General features: G+C 39.6%; 1 protein-coding gene and 1 long non-coding RNA gene across 4 annotated transcripts in view; one reads left to right on the top strand and one right to left on the bottom strand.

The window, feature by feature from the left end:
* LOC133467584 (uncharacterized) overlaps positions 1-13,715 on the bottom strand; it is a 19,377-nt gene extending 5,662 nt beyond the window's left edge. For 2 of the 3 annotated variants that reach the window (XR_009785256.1, XR_009785257.1), the window contains exons 1-4: positions 13,644-13,708; positions 9,600-9,665; positions 1,004-1,138; positions 69-211 (exon numbers count right to left, since the gene is read on the bottom strand). This is a non-coding gene — a long non-coding RNA (uncharacterized LOC133467584). Of the gene's footprint in view, positions 1-68; positions 212-1,003; positions 1,139-9,599; positions 9,666-13,643 lie in introns of all 3 variants that reach the window. The other variant, XR_009785258.1, reaches the window with a different exon arrangement.
* The window catches only part of LOC133467583 (myb/SANT-like DNA-binding domain-containing protein 2), an 11,881-nt gene continuing 2,206 nt past the window's right edge, over positions 13,015-22,689 (top strand). Inside the window, exons 1-3 of the mRNA XM_061752613.1 lie at positions 13,015-13,518; positions 20,635-20,890; positions 20,972-21,035. Coding sequence (XP_061608597.1) covers positions 13,090-13,518; positions 20,635-20,890; positions 20,972-21,035 — 749 coding nt within the window. The 5' untranslated portion in view covers positions 13,015-13,089. The remainder of the gene's footprint in view (positions 13,519-20,634; positions 20,891-20,971; positions 21,036-22,689) is intronic.

Below are 22,689 nucleotides of genomic sequence, written 5' to 3'. Positions count from 1 at the left end.
ATGTCCATAGTCCCTCTCTGCCCTTGATGTAAGGAGGACGTGTGTTAGGGTGCGTCAAGCCAAATTACCTCAACATCCTGTTCAGCGATGGCACCTGGTCCCCCTTGTCGCTCGGGGGAGGTTAGCTCAGGGTAGGGGACTCCACTGGGACAGAGGCAAGGCTGGACCCAGCTGGAGGAAGTTAAAGAGCTAAATGCTGATTGGGATGGTTCTGATGAGAGAAGCATTTGAGTTTCAGGATCAAGGGAGTCTCACAGATGACTTTTGTTTTTGTTTTTGTTTGTTTGAGTACGTGTGGGAGAATCCAACGTCATTGTAGTCAATGTCATAGTAAAAATATTCATTTGGTGCATAGGAAAGAGAGACCCAAAAAAATATTCTATATGTTTTTTATAATGTATGTCACGTGCCAAAATGATAACTGACACTTGATTCTGAAAACCGAGACGATATATAACTTGGTGAGGCTGCAGGAAAAAACCTACTGCATCCTTTATCTAAAAAAATGACAAACAGTATTACATAGATAGAAACGAGAGTTGTTTAAGGTTGTTACTTTAAGTGACTGTGTAATATAAAACATTCCAGTCTCTTTAAACGACTAATTATGAACAGTGTCTGTGGTATCATAATGCCTTAATTTAATTAACTAATAATGGATTTTAAAAAAATATTATTATTATTATTATTATTATATTAAGAATATTTGTCCAAAGTTTATTTTCTGTATAACCCAGTTATTATTAATAATTCTTACTTAATGCTGAGAAGGCCTGAAATAATTGACTGACAACCACTTCAGGGTGTACCCTGCCCCTCGCCCAAAGTCAGAGCTGATGGTCAACCTTTAACATAATGAGGATAAGTATAAAACAATAAATAGAAGGATAATTACAGTATTTTTTCCTTTTAACTTGTGACACGTATGATAGTCTAGATTTAAAATTCTTACGGATGAGTTTATCATCTGCTAAAACACAGATAGGAGATCATTTATTCTAACCATGACTGATCTTGTTCTTCTGCCTCTCAGTCGGATGTGGTGAAGATAATGTCTCCTTCAATCAGAATCAGGGAAGTACCCCAATCCAATGGTCATTTCAGACAAGTTGGTAGATCCAATCAGGACAGTGAGTGGCTGAGAAAGAGACGACACTGAAATCGGCAGCGCAAGTTAAAAAAAAAATAAAAAAATTGCTGATACTGATGGTTTGGCCTCAAAGAAATCATGAAAGTATCTGTATAAAAGTATAAAATAACTGAATAATAGAGTTCAGATGTTTGTTTTTTTTATTTATTGTTTAACAAAAACTTTTGCTCACTTTTAGTTACAAGAATAAAGTCAATATGCAATATTGATGTTTTATTAAATTTAACAAGTGATCTTCAGATTTCTTGCACAATTGGTACAGTCCTGCAGCTGCTGTCTTTCTTTAAAAGAGCTGCCATTTTTTAACTGGCTACATTCAAATAATTCTCTGACTTTATTGTCATATTATTTTTCCAGCGTGGCGCTACGTACACGTCTGCCAGGTGGGCGGCTGTCATTAAAAACTAGCAGGAGGAGTCATTTTATTGATTATCATCTGGTATGCATCTGTCCTCAAGTATGTACCTGCTAGGGCAAAGAGTTTTACTTCTTCCTACCCGTTTTTATTTTTATTTATTTTTTAGTTCTTCCCAGAGGTGTCAAGTAACAAAGTACAAATACTGCATCACCTTAAGTAGAAATTGTGGGTCTACAGTCTATACTTTACTGGAGGTTTTTTTTTTTTTTTTTTTGCCGCATTGTATTTCATTTTGAATTGTGTTCATTCCGGTTAGTAAATTACCCTGTTGTTGTACATATAGATTAGAATTAAGTACAAGATATCTATAAGGAATATAGATATCTGAAGATATCTATAAGGAATGAGGTTACTATTATTATTATTATTATTATTAATTATTATGATTACTATTAATCACTTGGAATCATGATTCCCTTTGGTAGCACTTATTGTCTACTGGGTAATTGTTATAAAGCTTGTCCTGGTTAAACTGAGTGCTTTTGGCCAGTTTTGTCACTCTGTGGGCCTCACAGATTCCTGCTGTAAAGTTTGGATGCACACTTACCTTCCAATAAAGATTATTGCTAACATGCCACTTAACTTTCACTTTTTGCACTATTCCAATACTTTAGTTAACTAGTCATCATATCTTGTGCAGCTCAGGGGAGGGGAGGAAGGGGAGGTAGAGCCATACTGCATGTAAAGAGTAGGGGAAAAAAACAACACTAATAATTATGACATAAAATTATTTGTCATTTTAGTTCCCTGGTCTGTGCTTTAACACTATAGGCGGTATGGTGACAGACTGGTTAGCACATCTGCCTCACAGTTCTGAGGACCCGGGTTCAAATCCGGCCTCGCCTGTGTAGAGTTTGCATGTTCTCTCCGTGCCAGCGTGGGTTTTCTCCAGGTACTCCAGTTTCCTCCCACATCCCAAAAATATGCATGGTAGGTTAATTGAGGACTCTAAATTGTCCGTAGGTGTGAATGTGAGTGCGAATGGTTGTTCATTTATATGTGCCCTGTGATTGGCTGGCGACGAGTTCAGGGTGTACCCCGCCTCGCGCCCAAAGACCGGAGAAAACCCACGCAGGCACGGGGTGAACCCCGGTCCTCAGAACTGTGATGCTGACGCTCTAACCAGTCGGACACCGTGCCGCTGCAGTACGGATGAATGAAAAAAACTAAAATATATATAAAACCCCAATTCCAATGAAGTTGGGACATTGTGTTAAACATAAATAAAAACAGAATACAATGATTTGCAAATCATGTTCAACCTATATTTAATTGAATACACTACAAAGACAAGATATTTAATGTTCAAACTGATAAACTTTATTGTTTTTAGCAAATAATCATCCATCCATCCATTTTCTGAGCCGCTTCTCCTCACTAGGGTCGCGGGCGTGCTGGAGCCTATCCCAGCTGTCATCAGGCAGGAGGCAGGGTACACCCTGAACTGGTTGCCAGCCAATCGCAGGGCACATACAAACAAACAACCATTCGCACTCACAGTCACACCTACGGGTAATTTAGAGTCTCCAATTAATGCATGTTTTTTTGGGATGTGGGAGGAAACCGGAGTGCCCGGAGAAAACCCACGCAGGCACGGGGAGAACATGCAAACTCCACACAGGCGGGGCCAGGGATTGAACCCGGGTCCTCAGAACTGTGAGGCTGACGCTCTAACCAGTCATCCACCGTGCCGCCCAAATAATCATTAAATTAGAATTTTATGGCTGCAACACGTTCCAAAAAACAGATGGGACAGGTGGCAAAAAAGACTGAGAAAGTTGAGGAATGCTCATCAAACACCTGTTTGGAACATCCCACAGGTGAACAGCTAATTGGGAACAGGTGGGTGCCATGATTAGGTATAAAAGGACCTTCCCTGAATTGCTCAGTCATTCACAAGCAAAGATGAGACGAGGTTCACCTCTTTGTGAACAAGTGCGTGAGAAAATAGTCGAACAGTTTAAGGACAATGTTCCTTTACATACAATTGCAAGGAATTTAGGGATTTCATCATCTACAGTCCATAATATCATCAAAAGGTTCAGAGAATCTGGAGAAATAACTGCATGTAAGCGGCAAGGCCGAAAACCAACATTGAATTCCCATGACCTCTTTCTTCACCACGACAGACTGATAGAGTCCGCATCACAGCAGACGCTGCTCAGAAACAGCCTGTCTATCTCCCCCTCTATTCTTCCCTTAGTCGTGAACAAAAGCCCAAGATACTTGAACACCTCCACTTGGGGGAGGATCTCTTCCCCGACCACTCCACCCTTTTACGACTGAGCACCATGGCCTCAGATTTCGAGATGCTAATTTTCATCCCAGCTGCTTCACACTGGGCTGCGTACCGCGAGAGTTGAAGGGCTTGATGAAGCCATCAGAACCACATCATCTGCAAAAAACAGAGACATAATGCTGAGGCCACCAAATCAGACCCCTTCAACACCTCGGCTGTGCCTAGAAATTCTGGCCATAAAGGTAATGAACAGAATCACTGCCAAATTGAAAAGTAACTCCCTCTTTTAAAGTACTTATAATTTATTCATATGTTGCAATAGTTTTCTAAAAACATTTGTGTGTATGTTCCATGATTAAAGGAGTAAGTCCATTCTACCAAAACAGTGACTTTGGAAGAACTTGAAGGGCGAATATGAGAAGTTATGTCTTCCATCTCACAAAAGTTCCTTGTGAAATCAGTTAATGCGGTTCACAGGCGGCTTGAGAAACTGGTATCTAATGCTGGCGCCCATATCGAATTGTAAATAAAACTCCATGCAATACACTTTCTTCTCATGTTCCTTTCTTGTAAGAATTATAGTTCAGAAATAACTTACTTTTCAATCACCCGGTATATCAATTGGTGTACTCCGATGACGTCAAGCACGCATTGACGGTATTGCCAATCTCTCCATTTATAAACTGGCAGATATCCAATATCTGTTGGATTTTTATCAACACTTGGAAGAGATCTTAGGATGTCCAATTCTATGCAGTGTTTTCACTTTATGCTGACATGAGGCATATCTGAACTGGGCCATTTGAGACAACAACAACAAAAAATCGCAACTGTGTCACTTTAACCATACAGGGAAAATCCAGCCTAGGATAAAGACGACTTAACATTTAGTTGCATGTCATGATAAGTGGATCAAGCACTCGTCCTCAACAAGCTATTGCATTCTTCTTTTGTGATGCTTTCACGCAACCTATTTCAGTTGTTTTGTTTTGGGGATTATTCCCTTCAGTCTCCTTTTTAGTCTGTAAAATGCATGCTCTATGGGGTTTAAGTCTGGAGATTTATTTGGCCTGTAAAAAACCTTCCACTCTGATCATATGTGGTTTTGGCACTGTGGTTTGGATCGTTATTTTCCTGCATGATGACAGATCTCTCCATAAATTTGGTAGAGTCTCTCTTTAAATTGGCAGCCAAAAGTTTCTTTAGACTTCCGAGTTTATGTTTATGCTGCTACCATCATGTGTTCCATCATCTATGAAGATTAGTGAGGCAGTCTGTGAAGAAGCAAGCCAATGCCATGACAATGACTTCCACTGTTTCACAGTTGAGCTTGTATGTTGGGGATTATGAGCTGATTGTTTTTCTCAAATCTTTACCCTTTCACTTTGGCTAAAGGTTATTTTTTTGTCTCACCAGCCCATAAACATTTCTCAGGCCCGTCGCTGTACTGTCTCTGTACTTTTGTTATATTTCACCCTGACCTTTGTCTTCTTTTCCGAATGAGTGCTTTACCTCTTCTGCTAAATCTCTTGCAGTCTCAAAGCTGTTGCTGATGTCAGTAACAAATGTTCTTTTTGCCATGTTGGTGTAATCCTTGGTCGACATGTTTGACATCTATTATAGTCCCCAAGTGGTTTATTTCTTGTTCCGGGCATTTCGAATGGTTGCACTGGCTATGGCCAATATTTGTGCAATGCTTCTCATTTCTTCACCCAGTTTCACAACGGTTTGTTTTTCAACCATAGATAATTCACGTTCCAAAAGTTTTGGTCATGCAAAACAGGTGGTTTTACACAAAATTTGTTCTTTCTAAGTTGTGTATCGGACCCAGATATACTGTAAATACTGGAAATAATTGCTGAAATGCTGCTAGTCTCATTCATATTTTGATGTTGTGACTGAAGAAGGAAGTCGCATCACAACATACGACACTAGTGGCACACACTGAAGAAGGAAGTCCAAATATGGGCGTAGTTTACGAGCACCTTAAATGAGGCTTATTTATGCATTTTGTGACCTGAGATGTTTCGTTTTTTTGTTAAAATGTGTTTCCATTATTTATGAGTGGGCATTGTAGGATTATATTTATACAAACTTGCGTTGAGAACTAGATATGATTAAAATGATCTGTATGCTATAAAATAAATAGATAAATGAAAACTTGTACCATATTATGCCCAGTGGGAGGGGCTAAAGGTATATAAGGGGCCATATTGAAATGGCTGATTGACGACTGTGGAGGGTTCTGGGGTGAATGGTACAAGTAAGTGGAAATGTTTGCTCATTTGCAGAGTGAACTTGGATGTCATTGCTGGACTCTATTGAGCGTTTTTGTATTGTTCGTTTCTGTAAATAGGATTTTTGTTGCTGCATTTGTGTGTGTGAGTAAATGTTCACTCTGTTGCATTTTAAGAGGCCTGCACAATAAATAACACTTGTGCTATATTTTTTGACTACACCATTTATTTTTGAGGATGTGCAAAGGAACCCCACAACACATATCAAACCTAAATATTTTCAGTCTACAGGAAAATTGAAAGAACTAGCCACACTGTTTCAGTATTTATGGAGGGCAGTGTATTTGTATTATCAAGCTAACTTCATAATTATTGTACCACTTCACACCTAATGAATTCAGAGGTGTTTGCTCCACTCAGAAATACTTAAATAAAAAACCCCTGGCACTGTCATTAATTCTGAACCTCAAAGGGAGCAGATGTGACAAAAATCAAAGCATGAAAATACAATATAGTCCATCATCCAAATGAAGGCCAAGATTAATCTTGTCCTTTCATTCATTCATTTTCGACACCGCTTATCGCGGGGGTCGCGGGGGCGCCGTGGAGCCTATCCCAACTGATTTCGGGCAAAAGGCGGACTACACCCTGAACTGGTCGCCAGTCAGTCACAGGGTACATATAGACGCGGACAACCATTCACACCGTCACTGATATTTTACAACTATAAATTATAATGCAGTGAAACACCAAAAACAGCAGTAATAAAAGCCCTTAGGTCAAGCAGTATTGCACTCTAAGGTAGAAATTAAGCATTCGGAACAGAATTTGTAGAGTAGTATTAGGAGATATAATCCACAAAGCTGTGTTGAAATCTAGAAGAGGTTGGAAATGCACGTCGATACTCTGAGTCTAATCCCAGGATTATGATCACAGCCATTTTGTGTCCTCAAACCTCAAATTGAAAGAAGGCATTGAAAAGACTGAGTGAACTACAAGGGGAAGCACTCCCTGAACGTGACAGCCCTTTCTCATTAACTTTAAATTATGCCAAAACATTTCACAAGACTGTAGGCCCATTTGGTTGTCCCTTCATGGTTAATACAGTTATATTAACATACAGATTCTCACCTCTTTTTAATTTAAGACATTAGAAAATACAACCCCAATTCCAATGAAGTTGGGACGTTGTGTTAAACAAAAATAAAAAAAGAATACAATGATTTGCAAATCATATTCAACCTATATTTAATTGAATGCACTACAAAGACAAGCTATTTAATGTTGAAACTGATAAACTTTATTGTTTTTAGCAAATAATCATTAACTTAGATTTTTATGGCTGCAACACGTTCCAAAAAAACATGGGAAAGGGTCATGTTTACCACGGTGTTGCATCACCTTTTCTTTTAACAACATTCAATAAACGTTTGGGAACTGAGGAAACTAATTGTTGAAGCTTTGTAGTTGGAATTCTTTCCCATTCTTGCTTGATGTACAGCTTCAGCTGTTCAACAGTCCAGCTTCTCCATTGTCGTATTTTTATGTTTCATAATGCGCCACACATTTTCAATGGGAGACAGGTCTGGACTGCAGACAGACTAGTCTAATATCCGCACTCTTTTACTATGGAGCCACGCTGTTGTAACACGTGGAGAATGTGGTTTGGCATTGTCTTGCTGAAATAAGCAGGGACGTCTATGAAAAAGACATTACTTGGATGGCAGCATATGTTTCTCCAAAGCCTTTATGTACCTTTCAGCATTAATGGTGCCTTCACAGATGTGCAAGTTACCCATGCTATTGGCACTGACACAGCCCCATAACATCACAGATATTGGCTTTTGAACTTTGCGTCCATAAAAGTCCGGATGGTTCTTTTCCTCCGGCCCGGAGGACACGACTTCCACAATTTCCAAAAACAATTTGAAATGTGGACTCGTCGGACCAGAGAACACTTTTTCACTTTGCATCAGTCCATCTTACATGAGCTCCCGAGCCCAGAGAAGGTTTCTGGGTGTTGTTGATAAATGGCTTTTGCTTTGCATAGTAGAGTTTCAAGTTGCACTTACGGATGTAGCGACAAAATGTATTTACTGACATTAGTTTTCTGAAGTTCCTGAGCCCATGTGGTGATATCCTTTACACATTGATGTCGTTTTTTGATGAAGTGCCACCTGAGGGATCGAAGGTCACGGGCATTCAATGTTGGTTTTTGGCCTTGCCGCTTACATGCAGTGATTTCTCCAGATTCTCTGAACCTTTTGATGATATTATGGACCGTAGATGATGAAATCACTAAATTCCTTGCAATTGTACGTTGAGGAACATTGTCCTTAAACTGTTCCACTATTTTCCCACGTACTTGTTCACAAAGACGTGAACCTCGCCCCATCTTTGCTTGTGAATGACTGAGCAATTCAGGGAAGTTCCTTTTATACCCAATCATGGCACCCCCCTGTTCTCAATTAGCCTGTTCACCTGTGGGATGTTCCAAACAGGTGTTTGATGAGCATTCCTCAACTTTCTCAGTCTTTTTTGCCACCTGTCCCATCTTTTTTGGAACGTGTTGCAGCCATAAAATTCCAAGTTAATGATTATTTGCTAAAAACAATAAAGTTTATCAGTTTGAACATTAAATATCTTGTCTTTGTAGTGTATTCAATTAAATATAGGTTGAACATGATTTGCAAATCAATGTATTCTATTTGTATTTGTTTAACACAACGTCCCAACTTCATTGGAATTGGGGTTGTACAAAAAGAAAATTTGGTCATGCTTCTAGCAACAGTTTCAAATGTGACCAAATTGCCAATGTTATGAAAATAGATAGATGTGTGTATTCCACAAAACAGAAAACAATTTTGCATTTTTCTATATAGTCTAATAGTTTATAATGATGGGGACTATTCACATTTGCTTTTTAATATTCCTTGTCATAGTGTAATACAATTAACCTTGCTGGTTAAAATGTCAACTTGTGTTTACATACTGTAGTTGGCCAGGTGAATTTTCAGTATTAAACCGCAGCACAAAAAAGAAAAGACGATCATGCTGATATTTGCTGTTATAGTTGCCAATGTTTTTACTGTATAATTCATTGCTGTCCAATGAAAAGCATGTATGCCAACAATTTGTGATTCCATTCTATTTGTTAGAAAAACAACAAAAATGACTTTTTGTGATACAAGTACATGCTTTACATTGGATAGGGTGCTTTGCAATTTATTCATTACATCTGAAAGTAGTTAGTACTTCATACTATGATGTCTGTTTAGTCCTTTCTGTGCATCGATTATTCCATTGCATATTATCCTAAAGATGAATCTGCCTAACTCAAATGTACATTTCCATTCATGTATTCGGACCTTCAAATACACCGATACAAATTTATGTCTCCTGCCTGTTTGGGTTATTTGCTGGTGTGTATGTTCATGATAAAGAACTAACATTTAAACAGTTTGTGACAACTCAGTAACAGCAGCAGTATTAAAATATAAAGGTTACACCCGTTTTCTTTATTTGACCTTTATTTGGACAGCTAGAAATCCTCACCTGAAAAGAATGTTACTCTCCCTTTGGCCAGGTCAGGACCCCACATGCCACAAACACACAAAAAGCCTAAAAGTGGACAGATGGCAGAGCAAGCAGAAGTGGTCAGTAGTCCCTGAAGGAAGCCAATCAAGCATTGTCACAGGATTGATGAAATAAACAATGACACAATCCATCAAATGACCAATTATTTTCTCAAAATCCAATAAAGGGTCTCGTTCACTGCCTGGGGATGACACTATTCTGTTGTTCCTTAGAACAGTAATAGGAATGACTTTCTGTAGATCTGTGGATTTAAACATTTTCTGAGTTAATAGTGTTAAAGTTAAAGCGTTAAAGCACTATGCAGGCCCAAAAAATGGCATGTAATTTCGACACACCACTGACAAGAGTAATGTTAACAACAATGCCAAATTTGAAGGAATAAAACAAATTGCTAACTACATCAAATCTGGTTTCAAAACTTGATAATAAGGGCCCCCTCTCAGCTCTCATAAGCTGTTGGTGTGTCGAATGGATGCGCCAAAAGGAATCAAACGTACTGATGTGTTGATCGCTTATATGACGTAAAGTCACGTTAGGAGGCTCAACTTCAGAATTGATGGTTATTGTGGACTATAATAAAAATAAGCACACAAGTCAATGTACCCTCATTGTTGGTGAGATAATGTCACAGCCGAACATGGCACCTGGCGACAGCGGGGCAGTAGGAGGCAGCCCAGGTAGTTAAGACAGTCGGCACTGCCCCATTCACTAGTATCAAGTTGCCCACGTAGCCATGTTGTCGCTGGTGAAAGTTTACAAAGCTTCATCGTGAAATGCGCACTGCAGAGTCGACCGGTGTACTGTTGATGTTCAGCTCGTCACCCGTGTCTTTGAAAAGTCAATGCATTGCTTTTTTATTTCCTAATTTTTTGGGAGCTTAAAAAAATTTCGCTGAACTGTTCTGTAAATGGAGGCATCCAGCGAAGACGCATTTTTGGGGCGCAGCCATCATTAGCTTGCTAACTGCACGCTGGTGTGGTAAATGGGGCTTGTTATGGAAGTGATGTTACGGGGCTGGGTTTTACCCCTGCCCACAAATTCAGGGAAATTCAGTGAAAAAGGTGCTTAAAGTCTATCTCAACAAACCAGGACTTTATTGTTATAAGTCTATGCATATGTTTTCAGCATTTATCGTCAAACATATTTAATGTACCGTAATTTCTCATGTAAAATGCGCATTTTTCCCCCAGAACAATTGTCAATAGTGCGCTTTATACATAGATATAGGGGGAAATGGAAAATACTTTCAGATTTTATAAATGTATGCCGCCATCTTGTGGTTATTAATAAGCTGTACACTTTAATTCCAAAATGCCACCACCACCTAGTGGTTATAAAAATGTGTTGTTGTTCTTTTAAATATGTCTGATGACTGAACAACAACCAACATTAATTTCTTTATGGTTATGTTTTGTTTAATGATAATGCTTTTCTGAAATGCTTGACCGTTTAATTTGAATCCCATTAAAATGTGTTTCGCGTGGTCCTTCATGTTTTCTTTAAAGAATTGTACCCATCTTACAAATTCTACCTGGGTAATCAAACATATGAGCATAACTGTGTTTTCTAATTTGCTAAATAAAAGTAGGGCTTTGAATTTCAAAATAAGAGCAAGTAAATTAAATAAAAAGGATTACGTGTTCAAATAAAGTGCTTAGCTTCAGAATAATTATTTGAAAAAACTAACAAAATACAGATATTACTTCATGTTTTGATCATATGGATAGAAGTAAAATCATGCATTGAAAAAATGCATTATACATAGGTAGAAGGGTTTTCCAGAATTTTGAGTTCAACTTTTGGGGTGCCTATTTTACATCGGTGCACATTATACACGAGAAATTACGGTATTTACAAACAAAACACAGAAGACATCTGAACCCCTTTAATATGTAGTTTACAATTTTTGAATCGACAATCCAAACAGGTTTATTTTATCTAACAAATTTTTCTTATTGTCTCCGTACTTGTGGGTTTTCTCCAGGTACTCCAGCTTCCTCCCAGATTCCATAAATGAAGTTAGGTCAAATGAAGACTATATTGTTCATGCAGTAGTTGTGAATATGAGTTTTAATTGTTGTTTGTTGAGACCAGTCCAGGGTGTACACCGACACTCGGCCCAAGTTAGTTGGGGTTGGCAACACCTCACCCACGACCCTTATAGAATAATAATAGCAATAATGGAGAGATTGCTTGATTTGATTGGATTGTGTAGCGAAATCAGTAAAAAAAAAAAAAAAAAAAAAAAAAAAAAAAAAATTCTCTTTCTTTCTTCATTTATTTAACATTTATTTATCCAGGTAAGGCAATTGAGAACAGATTCAATCGCGACCCGGCTGCAGAAAGCAGAGTAAGACAAAGATTATTATTATTATTTTTACCCCCATTTGATTAACTGAACTGAAAAATTGAATAAGATGATTTCTCTTGTAGCTGGCACGGTGATGGAGTGGTTAGCACATCTGCCTCACAGTTCTGAGGACCGGGGTTCAAATCCCGGCCCAGCCTGTGTGGAGTTTGCATGTTCTCCTCGTGCCTGGGTGGGTTTTCTCCTGTTTTCTGCCACATCCCAAAAAACATGCATGGTAGGTTGATTGAAGACTCTAAATTGCCCGTGAGTGTGAATGTGTGGGTGAATGATTGTTTGTTTCTATGTGCCCTGCGATTGGCTGGCGACCAGTCCAGGGTGTAACCTGCATCTTGCCCAAAGATTGCTGGAGTAGGCATGCTCAAGCATGCCCGCGACCCTAGTCAGGATAAGCAGAACGGAGGATGGATGGAAAACACTGAGGAAACTGGTGGTCTAATAATTCATTCTGTGATTGTCTCTTAAAAGTGAAACAAATAATGTAATATAGTCACAGATGTACACTGAAAAAAAGTATTTTTAGATTTCCCACGAATAAAATGTGGTAAACTTTTTTAATTTCCCTCTCTAACGTTAAAATATTTAATATATGTTAGTTTGACACATTTTTACATTTATGCCTAAATTAACTAAATTCAAATGACTTTTTTCATCACTCTCCTCTATTAAATTATATTTTAAGTTTGCAAATAAACAATTTATGACTGAATTACACCACGACAATTTGGTTTTGTAGAGAAAATAACCTGCACAAATCATATTTCTGAGTAACAAAAGCCAAAATTACACTTACAACTTAAAATTACAACTTCATGTGCCCTTCTCATTTTTCCTACTTCCTCCTGTTTAAATTCCACACACACACACAAAAAACCCAAAACGTCGTGCTGCCACGAAATAAAACATAACCAAACATCTGATGTCTATCGATTGCACCAAATGAAAAAGTTTACCTGCAATTTTTTTTTTTTTTTTTTGAATTTTGTCGCATGGGTCGCCACCTGTGCATCATCCTCGGGCTCCGCGCCGCATTTTCGTCCATGCCTGAGCGTTGCCTTCCCTCCCACAAACAGAGCGAACATGGCGGCGTCCAGTAACGCAGATCCATCACCGGAACTATCGAGGCCGTTAAAGATACCGAAGACCGAGGTGCCATCCCCAGAGTCGGAAGATTTGAGCGACAGCAACCAATACCACTCCGGTCCCTCCACACCCAACCGCTTCTCGCCTTTGAACGTGGGTTCCGGCGCCGCCGCTCGGACGGCGCCGTCATCCTCCAACAACTACACGGCTTGTCGCGGTATGTCGTGGACCCCTTCCGAAACAAACGCCCTCATCGCAGTTTGGGGCAACGAGAGACTGACAGAGGCCAAGATGCAGCAGTTGGAAGTCGCGGGGACCATGTTCACTGGGAAGGCCCCAGGCCCCGCCATGTACGAGCGAGTGTCCAGAGCCTTGTCGGACTTGGGCTACGAGAGGACCCCGTCTCAATGCCGGGAGAGGATGAAGGTACACAGGATTATGGACACACTCATCTTTTATCAGACCTGTACTTTCCACACTACGGTTTTGGCAAGTGGCAGACGTTTCATAGACACTTTATGTGAAATAATGACATACTGGTACATACTTACAGCCCTACTAATGAAATTGACTTTGATGAACTATGTTGACGTTTTCACCGTGACATCACGCCTACTTCCGGGTGGCCCAAAAAAAAAAAACGAGCTTCCTCTTATGCAAATTAGTATATTAACAAAGTTTGGACGGCTATACCAGCAAGTACCTTATGAATCCATTCACTGTCAGTTTATCCCTACCAATACTCATAAACGGACACCAGAAGGAACTTCAGTGTGTTTGATATTGCATGATGTTAACCCAAAATGCAGTCGTATATTTTATACATGCCTTTTTTTTTTCAAATGAGTTTGAATAAACTTTATTGACACGTCGTCGCAGCCAATGAGGAAGTATGTCCAGTCGGAGTCAATCTGGTATAGGCAGTGTTGGGGAGTAACTAATTACACGATTACATAATTACAATTTATATAATTGTAACCCATTACATTACGAGAAGAAAATATGTAGTTAAATTACAGTGGCTTTTGATCATTTCCATGATTGCGGTTTTCGTCACATTCAAACACTAGCCAAAAAAATAAAAAAATAAATCTTTTGAACATCACTTTCTCCTTCCACTTGTGATTAACTCTTTCTGGTTAGCTGGTCTGCCATTCTGCAACTGTCTCAAATGTGACATTTTTTCCATATATGACCTTGAAGCACCAAATATGACCTTGAAGCACCACCTTGTGGTGCAATCTATTAGTTTGTCTGAGATTTTGAAAGTTATTACCAAGAGTTACACTTTTGAACACATAAAATAACATTTGACTTTTGAACAGTTATATTTTTCGACTTTTGTATCATATGTCATATGAAGCGACACATTTGTCATTAGGTCAACATGGTATCATGTTTTCCATATACTGTACAGACGCACACACACATACACACACACACACACGTTTATATATTAGGGCTGTCAATCTTTTTTTTTTCAATCACATTATTCACACTTAAATTTCAATTAATCACAATTAATTATTTGCTTGCAGAATTTAAAGTAACTTCAAAAAAGATACTTTGATGCAAAAACATTATTATTTTTTTTGGGTCAAAATGTCATAGAACAATGTTTTACTTGAATGCATGCAATGTATTTGCTCAAAAGGTGGTAACAACCTTCCCTGTGACTGACTGGCAACTACTCCAAAGTCAGCTTGGATAGGCTCCTGCTCCCCATGAGCCTGAACAGGATAAGCGGTATAGAAAATGGTTGGATGTATTGGTAACAGCCTAGTAAGAACTAAGTGGACATTTTGAACAATTCTGCAATGATATTGCAAACAAAGTGCTCATGAACCCCGATCGAGGTAATGTGCTAAACACATCCATAAACATTTGTCATCGATTAGCTGAGCAGTTACTCCAAGATAATTGTGATTACTCACTGAAGTCCAATTGTCCCCGTTAAGCGAAATAAATTCAGCATCAGCCAGCAGTTATACCTTGGTGGTCTTATTTGTGCACTAGAGTTCATTTATTCTTGTTGTAATTGTCCCCCTCGAAGGTAGTTTGTATGATGGGTCACCTGTGGCAATATACATAGTATTTTGCAGCCCCTGGTCTGGTCCATTTTTCAAAAGTTTTGCTTAATTTTTCCTCTGTATTTTTCCTGACAACATTGCCAGGGGTACAGTCCTCCAGCGTTGTTTGTCGTCCTGCGCATTTTGCTGATCTAGTGGTGTTCTTACTAGCGGCTGCCTAAAAAAAAAAACATGTTTTGCTTTGAGATGCTATTTCAAACTTGATGTGCTTTGCTGAAAATAAAATTCAGTGCTGCAATTAGAGATGTCCCGATCCATCTTTTTCACTTCAAATCCACTACCGATATTGCAGCCTTGCATTTTGGCCGATATGGATATCGGTCCGATACATTACTAATTTTGTAGTATGAAATATTAAAAAATGCTTGATGAAGTGATATTACTCAAACAGAGAACAATAATCAGACACAGTAGCTATGAGAAAAACTGACCCATTAGTTATTAACCAGTGGATACGTAAAGTAACTTTAAAAATGTGAATTTACTACAATTGAATAAAATAAAAATTATATTCGCAAATTCTGTAAAGAACTTCAATGAAACCAATAGCAAAAATATATTCAAATTGCAACGCAACCAGCCAGCATGGTGAATGACTGGTTAACACATCATCTGCCTCACAGTTCTTAGGACCCGGGTTCAAATCCGACCTCGCCTGTGTGAAGTTTGCATGTTCTACCCGTGCCTGCTTGGGTTTTACCCGGTACACCGGTTTCCTCGCACATCCCCAAAACATGCATGCTCGACTCTAAATTGTCCATAGGTGTGAATGTGAGTGCGTATGGTTGGTTGTTTATATGTGCCCTGCGATTGGCTGCCGACCGGTTCAGGGTGTACCCCGCCTCTCACCCGAAGATACCTGGGATAGACTCCAGTACGCCCGTGACCCTTGTGAGGATAAGCGGTACGGAAAATTAATGAATGAATGAATGAATGCAACATAACCATTGCTTAACTTAAACATAAGCATATTCTAAATTTGAAAAGATTAAATAAAAAAAAAAAATTGGAAATCATGAAAAATAATGTCAATACAATACAAATACAAATTACACTTTGCGTTACTTTACGTCTTGATGCAACAGGGGTTTAGTTTTATTGACAATTGCTGTTCCTGCTGTGCACGTCCCCGGCCTCTGAGTGGCAGTGTGATACGAGTCATGAAATACACACTTGTAGTAACAAAGTAGAAGTCACGATTAAAAATTGTTGTTATAACTCGTTTTTCACAGAATTGGAAGAATATATGCCAGAGAGTATTGTTATATTGCCTGTTTGTATATTTTGTACAGTGTTTGTGTACCAATAGTCATTATTTTGAGAGATATACTCTAAGTCAGGGGTGGCCAACTAGTCAGAGACTAAGAGCCACTTTTTTTCTGTGTTACTGCAAAGAGCCACATACACGGGTACACATGAACATCATCTTTTAATCATGTATGCACGCATACACAGACCTCTGCTCAGCCAGATCTAATGAAAATAACCACACCAACATGATAATATCAGTAATTTTCAACAGTTAACATTGTGTGCACTGTCTCACACACACAAACTCTCAGTTCAAGCAAGTCCACAAACAATAATAGAATAATTTTCAATAACATCTTTCTCTTACTATGCTGCTTAGTGAGACTTCTGGCATTCCTTATCTTGAACAATCCTCTTCAAATCTGGCTTGTATTCTGTTGTTGCCACTCTAAGCAATTCTTTCAAATGAGTGTCAGTCAGAACAGATCGATGCTTTGATTTCACATGTTTCAGGGTAGAAAACACAGACTCGCAGACGTACGTTGACCCAAACATGGACAGTATCTTAAGCGCAGCTCGTTTGATGTTGGGGTATTTTTCAATTGGCACACTTTTCCAGAACTCAACGGTCCCTTCCCTTAAAACAGCTTTCAGTTGATCCTCCTCACAAAGGTCGATCATCTCCAACTCAGCCGCAGCCTCATCTGTGACGAGCGGGGCTTTCAAACAGTCTGGCTTCCAAGCCAGCTGATATGATGCAAGCGTTACGGTCTCCGAGTGTTTTGTAAATTTTTTGAAAAACTGCACCTGCTTTTCAAAGCGACCAACTTGTTCTTGCAAAGTTCAGTCCCTTTTGGAAATTCCTGTTCGATGTTAGGGTGGAGTGAGCTGAAGATTTGAAGCTTTGAAATGCGCTAATGCTGCGTGACATATAAGCCAGATCGGCTTGCCATTACGTTTAACAAAAAAATATAAACTCTCCCACTCTGGCAAAAACGTCCTGTGTTCTTCTTCATATTTTCGTTTGGCTGTGCTTTTTTTCCCTGCCATTTCAAGAGGTAACTTGACGGAAATTGTTTACAACACAAATTATGTCACACCAAAGATTCTCTCGTTGCTCGTTTGACGTCACTCAAACAGGCTTACATGGTCAGTGTGCCATCTAGCTGTAGGGGGAGTGAATGACAGCGCCAGCCAAGCATTTTTGACGCATGTCATGTGACAGCTCCTGAAGAGCCGCATGAAACTAGTTAAAGAGCCGCATGAGGCTCGCGAGCCGCGGGTTGGCCAGGCCTGCTCTAAGTGCTAATTTTTGTTAGCTTGTCAGTGGTGTTTTTTTATATGTTGTGTGTGAGCTTTTAGCGACTTTTGTGACAAAAAACGATGAAATAAACGAAGACTGTGATGTATTTAAAATTTAATAGGTGTATTTTTTTGTGATGTGAGTTTAGTTTTTTAGTTTTAACTTCAACTGGAGTGTCAATAAACGACTTTAAGCAATCATCATTCACTGTTACTTCTTGCTACTATGTTGGCACCTTAGCAACCTGTTGTTGTGATCACATGGGCTCTGCATGCCTTCTGGGTGCTGCTGGATAGAAGTGCTGGAGCGGATCGTGGAATAGACTGCTTGTATAAGAGTGGTAAAATCGAAGATATTAGATCCAGTCCGCTCCGATAATTGTTTTTTTTGTTTTTTTTTGTTTTTTTGCTTTTTTTGCTTTTGTTTTTTGCATATATCGGACCGATTTCTGATCTCAAAGAACAAATCGGGACACCCTGAGCTTCAATAGATGCAAATTACCTTTATTTGATCTAAAGTGCCATTGGGGTTACTTGAAGTGTGGGGGGGGTTCTCATTCATCTTCGCACTGGCGTAAGCACTGACCTTATCACTGACCTAATAGCAACCTGCCTCGCTTTTCAGATATCCATCCGCGGCTGAGGTAAAGGAGCGTGTGCAGTCATAATACATTCTGATTAATCAGCGCCACTACCTGATTAATGGGATGTATTTTTTAATTTATTTTTTTAAACCAGTCCTGTTCAGCTGCATGACATTGCAAAATGGTGGATCTGTATGCCTTTGCGCTGGAACAATTTTGCTGTACAACAGGGGAGTTTGAAATACTCCCTCGTAATTTTTTAAATTATTCTGATGTTTATTGAAAATGCAGCCGGGCAGAAAAGGGTTTTAGAGGACCGAGAGAGGGACACAGGGGACAAGGGGACTAGGGGTGAGAACCACAGCAGAACAATAGTGAGACAGTCTAGATATTTGAACACAAGTAACATTACAACAGTCAAATCGTGTTATTATTTATGGATGTGTTTGGGGGGGAGTGGGGGGTTTTCACAGCACAAGCAATTAAAGCCTATAGTGTGTCTATCAAGCTTATTAGTGAATGAACACCTGCATGCATGTTAGTCAACTGGTGTATGGAGTCGGGCCCATCCAGCAGGGGACCCAACCAGGGACACGCCACCGATCCCCTCCAGGACCCAGGGATGTCCCGAGCCCAACAAAGTTAATCAGTTTGAACATTAAATATCTTGTCTTTGTAGTGTATTCGATTAAATATAGGTTGAACATGATTTGCAAATCGTATTCTGTTTTTATTTATGTTTAACACAACGTCCCAACTTCCTTGGAATTGAGGTTGTAATAAAAAAAAAACTAGCTAAGTACTGTATAACTTAATTTTGGGGCTGTAATGGATTAATTGAATATACATTCCAGTGGGAAACATGACCTCGGGTTACAAACAGGGTTGTGGAACGAGAGGTTCCAATGTATTCTGGACAATCGAGACTTCATAGCCAAGTATTACCCATTAAGTCAGCAAATGATATTTGCAAAAGGAGGGCATGGTGGACGACTGGGTACCACATCCACCTCACAGTTCAGAGGTTGTGGGTTCAAATATGGGCTCTGGCCTTCCTGTGTGGAGTATTCCGGTTTCCTCCCACATTCCAAAAACATGCATGTTAGTTTCATTGAAGACTGTCGGTGTGAATGTAAGTGTGAATTGTTGTTTCTCTATGTTTGCCCTGCGATTGGCTGGCGACCAATTCAGGGTGTACCCCACCTATCGCCCAAAGTCAGCTGGGATAGGCTTCAGCGCACCTGTGAATCCCAGTGAGGTTAAATGGTACAGAGAATGGATGAACAGATGTTATAATGGCCAAATACAATCAAAACTCATGGCTTGAGGCTTTACTTTTCCCACCTTCAATATGGCCGCAACATAGACGTACAGTACGAGTCAGAGCCCAAGGTGATGGCTAATTTATGATGTCTATAGGCCAACCTGTGTCTATTATGTATGACATGTGTGACAGCAAATTAGTTTGCAGTGTTCCTTCTCCTGCCTCTATTGTGATTCACACTTGGTGAATTCATTTCTTTTTCATCCATTTGTTAGTTCCTGAAAAACTTGGCGATTTGCAATTTTGTGTGCTCTGGAACAGCCTAAAATGCCACAAAATGGTGCCAAAGCCCTGTCTAATAGCCCTTCGATCAGTTATTGTCAAAGTGTGGAATAAGTACCACAAGTGGTACGTGGGCTCAGTCTAGTGGTACGTGAAAGAATCACTGAATTAAATACAAATAAAATGTACATTTAATCCATGAAATACAGGAAAACATTAGAATGAAGCTAATTGTAGCTATTCATACAGCCTGTTTTTTTTTTCATCCATTATAGTATTTTTTTTTTTTACTTTTCATGTACTGTACAGTTTTAACTTTTTTTCCTGGGACATTTTTCTTGTAATTTAACTTTTGTGTGGAATACAGTTTTATTGAGTCATTAAGTAGTTTTTTAATTTTCCTATATTTAAGCACAGTGCAGTTGCTTCCAATTTTTCGGGATAAAACCGCTGACTTGTTTTTGATGAACATGTAGGCCCCCTACATTACTGTATTTTCATGCTTATGATGGTATTTTTTTGAGGTGGTAGAAAAAAAGCTTCTCCAAAAAGTTTAACCACAGCCGCAGATGTCACAGGATGGTGCCAAAAGCCCTCGCTTGGTGCCAAGGAACTACTGCATTATGAACTGAGAGAAAATTAACATGTTTTGGGGGATGTCAATAACTTGTATGTTTTCGCTATTCACAATAGGGCTTGATCCCGATCCTTAGCTATTCAAGGGGGATGACTGTACTAACTGCAAGATTTCTCTTCCCACCTCATACAGACACTTCGGCGGTGCTACAGTCGTGTGAAGGAGCATGGCATCGGCAAGAGGAAGAGCAGCTACACTATAGAGCAACTGGAGAAGGTGTTTGGTCAGGGAGGCTGGGACTCCCAGACCTGCGCTCCGGTGCTGATCAACAGCAGTGGACTTTACCAGGAGATGGAGTCTGATGGCAGCACCTTGGAAGACTTCTCCCAGGAGGACTGGTGCAACCAGGTGCTTGACTCAGCTTTCCAGGAGGGAGACACGGACACTGGTAGGTATTTGGCCAGGTAGGGACATAAAAAATAGCATAATAGTGAATTTCAACTTATGTGCTTTTTGTTTTTTTCCGCAGAAGAAATACAGATGCCGAAAAGCAGAGTGCTTCAGATTCAAGCAGAGCTCTCAGAGCAAATCCAGTAAGGCAAATTGATTAGTTCAATGTTTTTGAAAGTTGTGAATGACTCAATCATTCAAATTGATGATTGACATTAATTAATTGGGAATTAAGATGCATGTACACAAAGGCTGGAAGTGAGGCTGCATCAGCAGACAGGCGAAAGCAACAATGCGATGAAGGGAAGGGTTGCTGAGCTCAGCTAATGTCAACTATGAGCAATGTACAAGAGTTACATGTACTTTTGTAATAAAAACCTGGAATGTCTGCAAGCTTTTAGCAGAAATTGCTCAAAACAAATCTATGGGCATTGTGCATATTTTTCTGCAAATGTTCTCAGCCACAATGTTGTTGCAATTCTCTATTGCCAATTGGTTTGTCAGGCTGAAAGAGCATCCAACAGCAGCAGCAAAGTAATTTTATTTCAACTCAACACAAGTTAGGCTTTCCATAGGGAAAAGGTTCAGGGCCAACACATTTTCAAGAAAAACAACTGAATCTACACTGAACAAAAATATAAACGCAACACTTTTGTTTGTGCTCACATTTTTCGTGATCTAAAACATTCTCTACATACGCCAAAGGCCATTTCCCTCAAATATTGTTCATAAATCTGTCTAAATCAGTGTTAGTGAGGATTTCTCCTTTGTTGAGATAATGCATCCCACCTCACAGGTGTGGCATATCATGATGCTGATTAGACAGCATGATTATTGCACAGGTGTGCCTTAGGCTGGCCACAATAAAAGGCCACTCTGAAATGTGTGGTTTTGCTTTACTGTGGGGGTCTGGGGGGCCAGAGAACCAGTCAGTATCTGGTGGGACCACCATTGCAGTGAAACACATCTCCTTCGCGTAGAGTTGATCAGGTTGTTGATTGTGGCCTATAGAATGTTGGTCCAGTTCTCTTCAATGGCTATGCGAAGTTGCTGGATATTGGCAGGAACTGGAACACGCTGTTGTATACGCCGATCCAGAGCATCCCCAACATGCTCAATAGGTGACATGTCTGGGGAGTATGCTGGCCATGCAAGAACTGGGATGTTTTCAGCTTCCAGGAATTGTGTACAGATCCTTGCAACATGGGGCCGTGCATTATCATGCTGCAACATGAGGTGATGGTCGTGGATGAATGGCACAACAATGGGCCTCAGGATCTCGTCACGGTATCTCTGTGCATTCAAAATGCCATCAATAAAATGCCTGTGTTTGTTAACATACTGTATGCCTGCCCATACCATAACCCCACCGCCAACAGCAATAATGCAGATATTGCTACTAAAAGTTAGTTTCATAGATTCCATTATTTTGTAATGATTTTTGGCCCAAATCTGTCTGCAATTTCAGTGTCTTGCCACTGGGGGCCACATAAGAACCAAACAACGAATGATCATGTTGCACCTTTTTGAAACTCCTTTTTGAATACAGTGGAGCCCAAACACGAATAGCAAATTTGCGCAAATAATTGCTCCACTAAAAGTGAGTCAAATTGCCTATTTTAATAGTTTAAACCATAAATACACCATCAACTGATGCTAAAACACTTTAATAGCATTACAAATGCTCACGAATATTTCAAACATGACTGTACCCTTAAAAATACAGTACAGTAAATGTCTTACAGCTGAGCATGCAGATACATAATGTGCCGTGCCTGTATGAACACGTTAACAATT

Source organism: Phyllopteryx taeniolatus, chromosome 17, assembly GCF_024500385.1.
Source record: "Phyllopteryx taeniolatus isolate TA_2022b chromosome 17, UOR_Ptae_1.2, whole genome shotgun sequence".
Classification (NCBI taxonomy): Eukaryota; Metazoa; Chordata; class Actinopteri; order Syngnathiformes; family Syngnathidae; genus Phyllopteryx; species Phyllopteryx taeniolatus.
Note: the sequence above shows the minus strand (reverse complement) of the source record. Positions and strands in the feature narration are given on the sequence as shown.